Raw genomic sequence first — 13,757 nt, 5'->3', positions numbered from 1 at the left:
TTATTGGCTGGGGTGGCTGGGATTCTTTTGATGTATCTTCCCAGTGTTACCCCGTTGGTTCCTGTTGCATCCAGAGCCCCCGGCTCATCTCCTCTAGGCTATGAGCATGCTGTAGTGCATCCAGCACGTCTCTGAGCAGTAGGCCGAGGGCCCTTGCCAGCGCCCTGTCCCTCCAACCTGGGCACATCGTCCCACACCATGTCGCTGGCAAGCCTGATGTTATCGCCCTCCAGCTTTGAGCCTAGTTTAAAGCTCTGTCAATGAGCCCCGCTAGTTCCTGGGCAAAGATCTTCTTCCCCCTTTAAGAGAGATGAATCCCATCAGGGTTCATCAGGCGTGGTGCCGTGTAGGCTGCCCCATTGTCAAAGAACCCAAAGTTGTGGCGTTGACACCAGCCACGGAGCCATGCATTTATGGACTGCATCCGCCTGTTCCACCCACCATTGCTGCCCTTAGCTGGAAGGAGGGAGGCGAATATTACCTGCGCTCCTGAATCCTTCAGTGACTGCCCTAAGAGCCTGAAGTCCCTTTTGATCGCTTTCGTGGTGCGTGTCTCTGCTTCGTCCCCACCCACGTGTAGGAGCAGCAGTGGGTAATAGTCAGAGGGCTGTACCAGGCTGGGGAGTTTCCTAGTGATGTCCTTGACATGGGCCCCAGCAGACTTCTCTGAGAGGAGGGTCTGCCCTGCATATCGGGCCCTCTGTACCCTTCAGATGGGAATCCCCTACAACTCCCCTATAAATACAGTAAAGTGTGCTACGTGGAATTTGCTAGGATAAGAAAATATCTTGGATCTCTTTAGCAATTCACTTTTCTGGGGGAGCTTGGAATTCTTCTCCCAAGGTGTATTTCAGATACATTAAGGAACTCCTACATCTCTAAAGTTTTTTTCTGAATAGAAAACAGGAGTAGTATATTCTAACAAATTTTTCATGAAGATACTATGAATTTTTAGTTTATGACTTTTATTCGGTATATAATGCATAAAAATATCCAGTGAGGAAGAAGAGGGAGGTTTGGGTGTGAATAATGTACCTTCATATGTGTGTCAAATTCTAGTCTTTGTCTTTTTATATTTGTCAAATAAAAGGGGTTCTAAAAGTGAGTGCATACACAAACAAGGGGCTTATACTGGAGCAATATGGGTGATACATACGTAGCTAACATAAGTGTTACAGGAACACCGTACCTGTATACGAACTCTCCGTACATGTCATAAAACAAGTGTTATGTCTGAACTGTGACCGTTCTTACAGCTAAAGTGCATGGCAGAGGCAATGCAGCATGTTGGCACTCTTGAATTCTTGTAATTGCCTTTTGGCTACTGGCAGTAGATGTGAATTAAAATAGCCCAAGACCATCATAATAATAGAGAGAATTGGTATAATTTTAGAAACTTCTATTCTTCAAATGTAGATTAGTCAAAATTCTTGGCATAGGAGCGATCCTGAAGTTCAGAAAGAGATTTGTTGAAGGGTCACCTCACAAGATATTCCCCAGCTGAAAGGCCAGAGACCACAAGAGGCTTTGTGTGGCAAGTTTTCTAATGTGCCTGTGGAGTCAAACCTGATCTGAAACTGGGTCCATAAGGGAATTACGGGAAGTGAAATGCCAGTGATTTCAAGCAATCTTTCTGAGCAGTATGCTAGGCAGTTCTTGGCCAATATGTATATACATTTAATGTATTCCATTCATTTAACCTGATGGAAATACTTCATGAGGGAGATAGTAGAGTCCATCAAATTCATAGTTGTCTTTCTGGCAAATAGCTATAAATGCCTACATATACCTATTGTGAAAATACCTCGCTTTGGAAGGACCAACCTTGCTTAATATCTCAAATGTGGTAATACCAGCCATATTCATGGTTTTATATCCAGGCTTGGAATAGCAATGTCAATAAGCACATTCACAGTTTGATAACAGATTTGTCTTGCCAGTTCTGTAAAATATTGTTTCTGTCCTATCGCTTCTTTAGTAGCACCTCCTGATTTTATTCATTTAATAATGAAATTGATACCCGTACAAACAATACTTTTAAGTTACTCTGCCTTCAAAAATGTGTTATGGTGAACTTAGTTTTTATTGCCATTTCAGTTGACAGACATTTTTAAAAGGGAACAGTAATAGATCCTGTGTCTCTACGATTTTCCTGGTTTGCGGTGGGTTTTTTCCCCACTTTGTAAAAAGGATATAAAAAAGATATAAATATACAAGTAATCAAATGTGCTCCTCTTGTTATTCTACAAAATCTACTTTAATCTGAGTTGACCATAGTAATTCCTTTGTTGCGAGTACTCTGGGCATTAGAAAAGATAATGACTATGCATTTTCTGTACATTTGAGATGGACCGCTATGAAGGTAATTTGTATTTCCATAATTCCTTTTTCATGGGGGTAGGAGGGTGCACTTCTTAGAGTGGTTGTGGTGGTGGGAGGGTGTTGGCTTTTTTGTTTTGTGGGATTTTTTTTAACAAAGCTATTTTACACTAACTTCTCTTAAGTTTTGTCAGGGTGTGTACGAACTCTGGCTTTATTTTTGTGGTCTTCAGAGTCTGATTTGAAAATGTCCTTGGCTGGACATTTCTTGGTTGTTTGCATGTAAATAGTTGTCATTTGAAAGATACACAGACTTAAAGAAGATTTCCTTGACATCTGATCATATTAAAAATTGTATTAAATAGTTAAAGAATATTATAAAATTGAAATTTTTAGTTATTTTCACTTTTAAAATAATCTCTCTTGTGAATCTTCTGTTTGAACACAGGAAAAAGGATGATATTCAGGCTACTTAAATTTTGCCAGCTATGTGTGACATGGAGAAACACTGTTGCTAGTTTCAGTCCTTGGACTTTGAACCAGTATATGGATTTTGTGCTGAATAAGAAGTTGTAAACTGGATAAAAATCATGTCAGGAGCACAAAGTTGAATGCAAGGCCTCCTCTTCCCTAAGGGGAATATGCAAACCACTACCTGCAGTGCCAGAGTCCCCGCTGTCATTTTTTTTCCTGCATGCATGTCCAATACACAGGAGAGTTATTTCACATTGTGTTTGCAGAAACAGTAACTGCTCTTTCATTATTAACTTTTATAAAAGTTTACAACTGTGGTTTTTTTTTTTGTTTGGGTTTGGGGTTTTTTTTGGGTAAGGAGAGAGAACTTGAAGCTAACAAGAAAGAAAAAGTGAAAGAAGCTCAGCTGGAAGCTGAGGTGAAGTTGCTGAGGAAGGAAAATGAAGCTCTTCGTCGACACATAGCTGTGCTTCAGGCTGAAGTTTATGGAGCAAGATTGGCAGCCAAGTATTTAGATAAGGAACTAGCTGGAAGGTATGTAAAGTCAATTGGTGTCCCTTAGCATGAGATGGTTTTTGTTGTTGTTTTCTTCCTTTGCACCCCCAGCGGCGGGTCTCAAGCTAAGACTAGGTAGGAAAAGTCTCACATTTGCAGTTAATTGAACAAGAGGAAGAAACAAAAAATCCCCACAGTTACTGCACTTGTGCCAGTTGCTGCGTGACTGTGTGCTGGAGCCAGATGAAGTGTATGAGTTGTTTAATGCATTAATTTTCAGTTGTAATATAGCATGTTGTTTTACTCTCTGTCATTACATAGAGTCCAGCAGATTCAGTTACTGGGCCGAGATATGAAGGGACCTGCTCATGACAAGCTCTGGAATCAGCTTGAAGCAGAAATACATCTTCACCGTCACAAAACCGTTATTAGAGCTTGTCGAGGTCGGAATGATCTGAAGCGACCAATGCAAGCACCACCAGGACATGTAAGTTTAAAAGATGAGTCATTCCTCCATAATTTCCAGCATTTGTGGAAAATAGATACGAGTTACTCCTTCGTTTCTGTGATTGTTTTCACTTCAGTATTCAAGTGTCACTTCTAAACAGAATTCTTTTGTATGCTGAAGGACAGTTCCGTGCTGAATAGCATGTCCCCATAAATGGCCATGAAAGATGATACAATTCCTTTGACTTATGTAGGAACACTCAGTCCTTTTGAAAATTGAGCCTCTGCTATGTGTGTGTATAAATATGAATTTAACAGCATAATTTTGTTAGCTAGGTTTCAAAATGTGGAGTTAATATATTTACAAAAAACAAGAAGAATAACATTTATAGGATTAAACTGAAATTCTTTTTTTATTATTTTTTAAAGGCCAGATAAATTGACACTTTGTAAAATAATTGATTTTTTCTCTCAAAAAGGGGAAAAAAATTATTAAATCATTAAAATAATTAATGAAAATAATTTTAGTAAAATAAAATCTTTAAAAGGCATTTCACTGTAGGTAGCCTTGGTGCAACTCACCTAACTTGTCACATGACTGATTAATCACCCCAGTGTTCAGTGCATAAACCCAAATATTTTCAGGAAAGTGCTTACTGTGATCTGTTCTAAATATCTTGATCAGATGGATCTTGCTGCTTATGTTGCTAATTGCATATAAAACATTGGTGGACAAATATGTGTATGTGTGATTTTAAGGGTACGCGTAATGGCAACAGCAGCTTAACAAAAGCAAAATAAATACCTTGATTTATTTAGTCTCTCTTTTAGTTTTGAGTTGAATGGCTTTTGGTGTGGTTTGTTTATATTATAATAAAAATAAACTTGAGCAAGCAAGCTCTTCCTTGGGACCATATTACATCATTTGTTTAGTTTTAAATTGCAGTTTATGTCATACAACTTTTCAGCAGTGATCAGCATTCCTTTATGTAGTCCCTTATATTTTTAATATGTGTCTGATTTCCTTCTTTTGAAGTTCGGTTCTGTGTTGTGCATCACTCAGCACTGAAATAATTATTCTCATCAGGAGTGCATAGTGAGGAATGTTTTCTGATTTCATACTCTGTAAAGGGCACTGTAAGTTTGTCCTGCCTGGAGCTAGTCTAAAGCTCTGTTGCTGGTATACTGCCTGTATACCATTAAAAAAAAACAAACAAGCAAACCCAAAATGCATAAATGCATCACTTCTTGGTTCACACATTTATATTTATGTTTGTTTTTTTGTCAAACTAGGATCCTGATGCCTTAAAGAAGAGTCAAGGTGTTGGTCCAATCAGAAAAGTTTTGCTAGTTAAAGAAGACCATGAAGGACTAGGAATTTCAATCACAGTAAATATTTCCGTTTATTTTCCATGACACAAAAGAGGCAATTTAAATTTGTATTTGTACTTCTGTAAAATATGTGGACGAGTGAAAGCATTGTTAGAAAATGCAAACAAAAGCATACGCAAATCCATAGCTGTCGTTGTAGAACTTGAAGGCTGATTTTGATAGATTAGGAAATAGATAACTGCTACTTTATGTAAAACGTGGGATTTCAAGTTATGTTTAGGGTATAGACACTTCAGCAGATTAGCCAGCGATGAATTTCAGGTGTGGTAAGTCTGTAGAAGAGCAGAAACAATCTGAGAACTAACTTCCAAAGCTTAGCTGTTGTGTTGTAACTTTTTTTAAAAGTATCGGTATTGGCATATCACACCTAACAAAAGCTGTATTAACTTGTTGCAACAAGTTTTGAAAATTATGACTATTATACTCTTCTTCTAAATATGAATACTGTTTCTTGCAAGTCAGTAGGGTGCCTGATACGCTTTTTTTTAATGAGGTTTTGGTGTTGTCTCATCAGCTTGTATATGATTTTATGCTTCTATTATTAGTCAGAATTGTCTCCTTTGACTCTTTGAGTATGTATTTGAAATTTTTCCATTCTTTTGTGGGGAGAAGAATTAAGGGAAGCATCTCATGTGTTCTTCTTAAGCATCCTTTTTGTCTGAAGCATGCTTTCTAATTTTCTAAATAAAAGTTGAAAGAAGCACTTCAAGAGCAAATACCAGAATGTTGATTTTATGCTAATGGCCATCTTAGTTAATTAAAATTTTATTTTATTTTTTATTATAGGGTGGGAAGGAGCATGGTGTTCCAATACTGATCTCTGAAATCCATCCTGGACAACCTGCTGATCGCTGTGGAGGACTGCATGTTGGTGATGCTATTCTGGCAGTAAATGGAGTTAATCTAAGAGATGCAAAACATAAAGAAGCTGTAACTATTCTTTCCCAACAGGTCAGTTGAGACTTGTTATCCATAGGCACATTTAGGTGCTTCCTGTGTTGGGCCTATTGAATTACCTTGAATTTTAATGTTTTCTTTTAAGCACTGTGTTACGCTAAGTTACAGTGATTCCTGAAGCTGCATCACCTTACACATAATCCTCTTATGTCTTGCAATTTAAGGAGAAAAATGCTGGGTCAGTTAAACTCAGGTATTGGCTAATGATTCTTCAGTAAGGCTGATGGAAATCAGCTTGTTATATTTTTCCCCCAGAAATAATTATTTAGTGACATATGTTTTATTCTTTTGTGACTGGACAGCTCCAGCCAAACAATGTTTCTCATATGCTTTGTGGTCTAGAATCTTCTTCCTGCTTTGCTTCCCACTGTCCTGGTTCTGGCAAAGCAGAAAGTTACCAGTTGTCATTGTTTGAAATGTATTGGCACATAACTGAGAAATTCAGGTAAAATTTACTTTGGTAAATCTTAGCTATAGAGCTGTACTTGTTCAGTCAGTAAAAAATTCAGATACACGTCCAAGATATTCAACACAACTGTCAATGTGTTTACAACAGTAAAATGTATTTGGTTTAGTATCCTAGCTCATCTTGGTAATCCTATTACATAGCTGTGCAGTAGTAAATTTGTCATTTCTGTTGCATTTTAGAGAGGCGAGATCGAATTTGAAGTAGTGTATGTTGCTCCAGAAGTTGATTCAGATGATGAAAATGTAGAATATGAGGATGAGAGTGGACACCGTTACCGTTTATATCTTGATGAATTGGAAGAAGGTGCAAATTCAAGTTCTAATAGGAAAAGTGCAAATGTGGATGTCAAACCCTCACAAGGTAAACTTTCTAAAATGGAGTTTAATTCGGAAGTCTCAATATGCAAACCAATTTCTGGAAGATACTGTTTTTATATTCATTGTAAAATTAATCTACTGTTAATTCAATTAACCTACTAGTAGGCTGTCAGCTCTTTTGGTTGGTCCCTCACTTATTGGCCTGGTTTACTTAGATACAGCTGAATTAACTGAATTAATTTTTGGGGTTTTTTGTGATCGCCTTTTCCCAAAGGTTGAAATTCAAATTTATTCTTATGTTTTCCTGACTCTGGTCTAGAAGTAGTTAATTCCCCTTAACACTTTATGTTGTTGGCTTCTTCAAATACAGTTTATAGATCGGAGAGGTATAGAAACAGTTCCTGTTTTCCTATCATACTATGTTCTGCTAAAAGCCTATTAGCTCTTATTTTAGTAGTTGTTTCAGCACACTTTCCAGTTTCTGAAATAAGGCTCGCAGATCTGTGTTCCCAAGATTACTGCTCTTCCTTAAATAAAATTTCTTTTTAACTTGCAGTGTTTGATAAGAAACCAAGTATTGATGGACATGAAAATGGAGACCTGGGGAATTCAGTTGAAGCTCCATTAGAAGACACTACACCCAAATTAGCCCGTTCTGCTGAGTCTTTATCCTAAAAACAAACAAACAAATCAACTGGACAGATCCCATCTTTGGGAACATTTGATAATCAATATTGACTGCTCCAAGTTGCATATACTAGTGTAGGTTGTAAAAGGTGATTAAATGTCAAAGGGAACTGTATTACTGTTGCCTGGAAAAAAGGCGGTTACCTCAGGGCTTCATTGTGAGCAATTCTAAATGTGGAAAACTGTCTTTTGCGTGACACACAGTAGTTATCTAACACATGGCTTGTGAATTTTTTTTTTTTAATAATAATAAGCACCAAAGCATGGGATTTCTAAAAAGGATAACCTCAATACATTCAACTTTTAATCTCATTGATATCCCCAAGGAAGTAGAATAAAACATGCCCAGCTTCATTTTGACCCTTTGATGTTTTAAAGGGACAACTGATGTTCAGTTTGATGTGAAACAAGCTTTATTTCTAGAAAGATGGGGGCTTGGATTTTACCATTGCATCCGTGAGTTTTGTACTTAGGATTTTTGAACTGTAACTTTTAAAAGAAAGCTTTTTTTTTTTTCTCTCAGAATGGTAAAACCCAGAGCTTTTATTTGAGCGAAGACCGTCAAAACGCAAATGGGACAGTGGTGTACTCGCTAGTCATGATCCTTCAGCCCATGATAATTTTATGAGTGAGATTTTTGGCATTACTGTTTTAATGAATTCACTGCCAATTGTTCCACTTGAAACTTGTTCCAAAAGTGTTTAAACAGAGTATTACAGGGTTTTAAAAGCAAAATTAGTTTTAAAAAACCTCACAATTACGTGGGCCCTTTGGTATTTTTTTTGCTCAGCATCATCAATTTAGCGTTCATTCTTGAATGGATATGGTTACTGCTAATGTGGAGTGGTTTGAGTAGGTCATTGTTAGCTTGACCTTATGAAGTGCTGAGTGCTTTTGATGGGTACTGAACATATTAATTTCACATTAAAATAATCTTTAAAGAAGGGAAAGTTGAGTGCACAGTACTTTCCAGGAGGTGCTCAGAATCATATGGTGTCTGGCCCTATCTGTGTTATGTTATGGCAGTCGTATTAACCTATAAGTGTCTTACCGTTGAAACAAAATGTTACTCCTTTTTCTAAGAACGGTGTATCTTAAAATAGCTTTTAATTGGTATACATCTAAAGGCCCATGGCATGGCTGCAGATGGGAACGTTGAGGATGGTTTCGTGGCTGGTTCCTTGTAGATCTGTTGGTGAAGTGCAGCACTCTCCACATGTAATTGGAGAGTCTCTACATTGTAATTGCGTTTATTATTTCAGCATGCAATGCTGGCTTTCCTGTTCACTGCTCTGCAGGCTGTTGAACCGTAATGTGAAGAGATCAGATTTTGTACATTGAGAGAGAAACTAATGTGAAAGGACATCTTTGAAAGTACATACATAAGAAAAAAACCTCAAAGGCCTTTAGAGTAACATCAACTAATCTTATGTTCTAAATTGTGATGTAGAACACAGTTACTTGTCTCTCCTAGGAGCACTATATATATATGTTTATAGAAAAAGCCTAAAAATGTATATACTTTATTCAAAAATTTTGCTATTTATAAATCCCTTAACTTTGCTATTTACATGATCGTTTTGTGTGTGCGTGCGTGCATGAGTTCCACTTACTCAGTGGAATAACATTATTTGGTTCGTTTTTCTATAACAGTCCTTGTCATAGAGCATACTGTTGAAGGTTTTTAAAATAGTCAAAGCTGTACAGTTTTCACCAAACAGAAACTAGTACTTAAAAATAAAGCTGTGTGAAGAAGAAACAGGTCCCCAGGCATGTTTCTTTTTCTGAAGCTTCAGAAACTTGAGGACACATTGGCTATGTGTTAGCAGATAAATCCACTGCTGTAACTTCGCATCCAGATTTGTGTTTTTCCAACAGTTACTTAAGCAGAGTGCACTCTGAAACTCTGTGGCCGGGACACTCGGTGTCCTCTCTGTCAGAGAGGAGAGTTCAAAGCCGAGTCTTTGTCTTCGAAAATCACCACTGTGTGAATGCTTGCTGCAGTTGTAAGAAATGAGGCTCGCCCAACTAGTCTGGTAACTTTTTAAAAAGGCATTAAATTTGCCTGTGCACTTTCCCTTTATTTGAGGGAAAGGTGAAATTTTTAATTTATTCATTCTTCCTTACTTCTTGGCACACCTTATTTTCTACTTAATGCTTTTGATCAATTTTAGCCTGAAGTGGGAGAATGTTTCTAGAGTTATTTTCCTAACATTCCTCATCCACCAGTATCTCATGATGTTCTTTTCTTCATCTTTTGGAAGTTGCTCTGCTCTTACCTTGTCTATTTTTAACCTATATATGAGATCAACAGAAGGAACAATTGCTGAGGAAAATAACTAGGAGTAGACAAATCAGGTAGCAGTAAATGATCACCAGATTTCCTTCCCTGCAGTTTTTATAATCTTTGTTTAGAAAGCCCTGAATGGGAGGATTTTGCTCAGACTCTACAGTCTGTTTCGTGTACTCCATACTTCCTACCAGCTGATTTAACACACTGGTTTATTGTAGTCATACTGAGATGCTTAGAGATTAATATTTAAATTGAGAAAAGTTTTGCAAGTTGAGATTTCCAGATTGAATCGACAAATGTGTATTCTCCCCTTTGTCAGTAACTGGAAGACTCAGTCCTGCTGATTGCCAGAGGTTGAATGAATTGGACTTGGATGAATTTCCAAGGAAAGTCAGTATTCAGACTTCATTTTTATTTTTTAAAGTGTAAAACGGTTTACTTGTGTGTGTATATATATTTTTACTTAAAAAAAATAAAATAATATTCTAAAGAGAATTTTGCGATTTGAGTAGATAATTCCTTGCCTATAAAAAAAATCTTCAGTGAGATAATTGTATTTTAAGCTAAAGGTGGAAAGTGTTGGCATCTGGGACCAATGTTAATTAAGAGCATGTAAGTTAAGGAAAGTACTTTATGGCAATAAATTTAACTCTGATCAAAGGCTATATGTATTATTTCCTTTGTAGAAGTGTATTCTTGGCAGCGAGAGGGTTTGTATCCGTCTCAATATATGTTAATCCACAGTTGTATCAAGCAAAATCCAGGTATTTATTGTGTCTGTCCAAATGTTACTACATCATGGATTAATCTCATTTCTGTAGCAGATAAAGCATTTTGCAACCAATGTATACATCTAGTTAAGCTGAATATAATATATTTTTATTAGCCTGTAAATAAATGTACTCTTCTGCGTTGCAGTGATTTCTCCACCTAATTCAGACTGGTATTTAATTTTCTTCTGGTTTTATCTATAAAATACAGACACTTAACTTTCTCTGTGATCTTTTTCTGTTAAGCACATAGTCCACACCTAGCCAAAAAGCTAATGTGAGGAAAACCAAAGCTACGTGACATGAAGTTTGGCACTAATCCAGTCTTGGCCAGCAATAGTTAATAGCCAAGTAAATTTTAAAAAGATAGAATTATAGGATATGTTTTAAATTTAATTATTTGGGACGCATTTTCTCCTGAATGCTTTTCAATAAAAGGAAGGAAATACTTGCAGTGTCTGGCTGTGTAATAATACTATAAGTATTCTGAAGCCTTTGGCTAAGAGCTATAAAGACCCAAACCTGTGAAAGGATTAAGTCATTTGGGTAAAATTATGGAAAGTGCCTTTTTTCTTTTTTCTGTCTTTTTTTGTTTGTTTGTTTGTTTTCCATGCATTAGGAGTAATAGGTATGTTCTGATTTTTTTTTTTCCCACTGAAGTTACAAAACATTTATCTTTCAGATACAATTTTCAGTCCTGATATTAAAGTCTTTTTGTTCAGATTAAGTGTCTGTTTCATGTTTTAAATTATATTTTTTTAAAAAATCATCTCTCACCTATACTTGAGTGGCCTATACTTTCCCTAAAGCATCAAGTTCATCTGGATGAACAGAGAGTTCAAATGAAAGGTAATGGTATGGTAGCTGTGGTAGTAGTATAATTATGGTAGTACTTACGGAGTTACTGAGAATGTGTAAGTAGAGAGTAGAAGACTGAGGGTAGGAACTGTCTCAAAGGCTGAGTCAAGCTGGATGAAAAGAGGTATAACGCACAACTGGTGAGGGCTAGAACTGCAAGTATATATTTTTTTAGCACTCTAAAATTTTTAGGGGGGTTTAGATGTGGGTGACTTCAACAGATGGAAGGAAGAGGGAAAGGAGAGAGAACTTAAACTTGGCTGAGCTGTCATAAAATGAGCAAAGGATTAGAGGCAGCTGTGAGTGAAGATGGAAATGGATGGAAAGAGAGAGAAAAAAAAATCCTTTGTCAGCTGGAGTCAAGGAAAATCATTGAAAGTTTCTTTGTGTCACAGTGCCCAGCTGAGGGACCTCAGAGGCTGCTCCCAGTGGTCACTGAATAGTGCTCTGCATTTTTTTCCAGAGCCCCACACATGACAAGAGAAACCCATCCTGACTCAGGACACGAGTAAGGAGTCCATTTTTACTGGTTAAAACCTCAGCTCAACAACCTGAAAAGAAAATTACCTAAAATATTTCAAGCTTGCCTTTTGTCCAGAGTGTCTTTTCCGATACAGCATGATTTCCAATCCTTCAGAAGCTGTTGAAGTTTGATAGTTGGAGGGGAACTCAGAAGTCGAGAATCATAGAATCATAGAATGGTTTAGGTTGGAAGGGACCTTAAAGATCATCTAGTTCCAACCCCCCTGCCATGGGCAGGGACACCCTCCACTAGACCACGTTGCCCAAAGCCTCATCCAACCTGGTCTTAAAACACTTCCAGGGATGGGGCTTCCACAGCCTCTCTGGGCAACCTGTTCCAGTGCCTCACCACCCTCACAGGGAAGAATTTCTTTCTAACATCTAATCTAAATCAACCCTCCTTCAGCTTAAACCCATTACTCCTTGTCCTGTCACTACAGGTCCTGGTAAACAGTCCCTCACCATCTTTCCTGTAGGCCCCTTCAGGTACTGGAAGGCCGCAATTAGATCTCCCCAGAGCCTTCTCTTCTCCAGGCTGGACAACCCCAACTCTCTCAGCCTGTCCTCACAGGAGAGGTGCTCCAGCCCTCTGATCAGCTTTGTGGCCCTCCTCTGGACTTGTTCCAGCAGCTCCATGTCTGTCCTGTACTGGGGCCCCCAGAGCTGGACGCAGTACTCCAGGTGGGGTCTCACCAGAGCGGAGTAGAGGGGCAGGATCACCTCCCTCGACCTGCTGGTCACACTTCTTTTGATGCAGCCCAGGACATGGTTGGCTTTCTGGGCTGCAAGCGCACACTGCCAGCTGAAGAAGTGGCAAGTCTGCTGGCTTTGCAAGAAAAAGAATCGATTTCTTTGTTTTTTCTTTTCTCAGTGAGGCAGTTGTTTCTTCTTATGCTTCAGAGTAGCCTTGCTGTATCTGTGTTTGCCTGGTGTACCCCTGCCACAGAGGTACTTTGGTATCTGCTCCTGATGCCCATGCCAGTGCTGCCTGGGACAGACACAGGGCTTATAGGTCAAATGGCTGAATCAGGCCAAACAGCGTTTTTCAAGAGTTTTCCCATTTTAAGAGAAAATTGCAGTCAGTTGGGTACATTTTCCACACAGTTTACAAGTGTTTCATTCAATCAGCTGTCAAAATTATTTGGTGTCTCTTTGTCAGCCTTCTGCTTAGCATGCCGAGACATGTTTCTCCCAGCTGTGCTGCGGGGAAGCATCGGAGCTGCCAGTGTTTTGAAGGCTCTGCAGGAGGATGCTCTTCCAGTCCCTCATGAGAGGTATGTTAGAAGTACATTGACCCCTAAAAAAAGAAAATAATCCAGGAAACCTGGTTAAAATTGTGCTGTTTTTTCATTGTAACTTTCTACCAGAGATAATGATCACATTTCCCTCATTAAGCATTTGGTACTCTGTATTTCTCTGTATTTCTTCAAATTTTCTTTTTGAAATGCGAAAGCACTGCTGCTCTGAACTGCAGCCTGAGCTGCCTCCCCAGCATCCCCTCCATCAGTTGCGGGGCTGGCGGCTCTCTCCTGCCAGGTTTTCAATGGCAGGGCCTCAGACAGGAGGTTAGGAAAATAGAAAAGCAAGAAAAGTGAAAGTACAGGCATTCACAGACATGTTTTGATTGCCCGTAGCGCTGGAAGTCGGGGTGCTTGGGAGACATCTGGTAACTTTTCTGTTGAATTGCAAGTCTTCGAATTGTTAATAAATATATCTGTAAATCTCCATAAGTCTTGTTGATTAAATCCTAATTTTCC

General features: G+C 38.3%; 1 protein-coding gene across 1 annotated transcript in view; it reads left to right on the top strand.

Annotated features, from left to right (window-relative positions):
• The window catches only part of GOPC (golgi associated PDZ and coiled-coil motif containing), a 31,619-nt gene extending 21,106 nt beyond the window's left edge, over window positions 1-10,513 (top strand). The window contains exons 3-8 of the mRNA XM_075747952.1: window positions 3,152-3,327; window positions 3,610-3,775; window positions 5,029-5,124; window positions 5,914-6,078; window positions 6,733-6,913; window positions 7,427-10,513. Coding sequence (XP_075604067.1) covers window positions 3,152-3,327; window positions 3,610-3,775; window positions 5,029-5,124; window positions 5,914-6,078; window positions 6,733-6,913; window positions 7,427-7,545 — 903 coding nt within the window. The 3' untranslated portion in view covers window positions 7,546-10,513. The remainder of the gene's footprint in view (window positions 1-3,151; window positions 3,328-3,609; window positions 3,776-5,028; window positions 5,125-5,913; window positions 6,079-6,732; window positions 6,914-7,426) is intronic.
• Window positions 10,514-13,757: the final 3,244 nt, after the last annotated feature.

This window comes from Balearica regulorum, chromosome 3 (assembly GCF_011004875.1).
Source record: "Balearica regulorum gibbericeps isolate bBalReg1 chromosome 3, bBalReg1.pri, whole genome shotgun sequence".
Taxonomy (NCBI): Eukaryota; Metazoa; Chordata; class Aves; order Gruiformes; family Gruidae; genus Balearica; species Balearica regulorum.
This window is presented reverse-complemented; position numbering and strand designations above follow the sequence as displayed.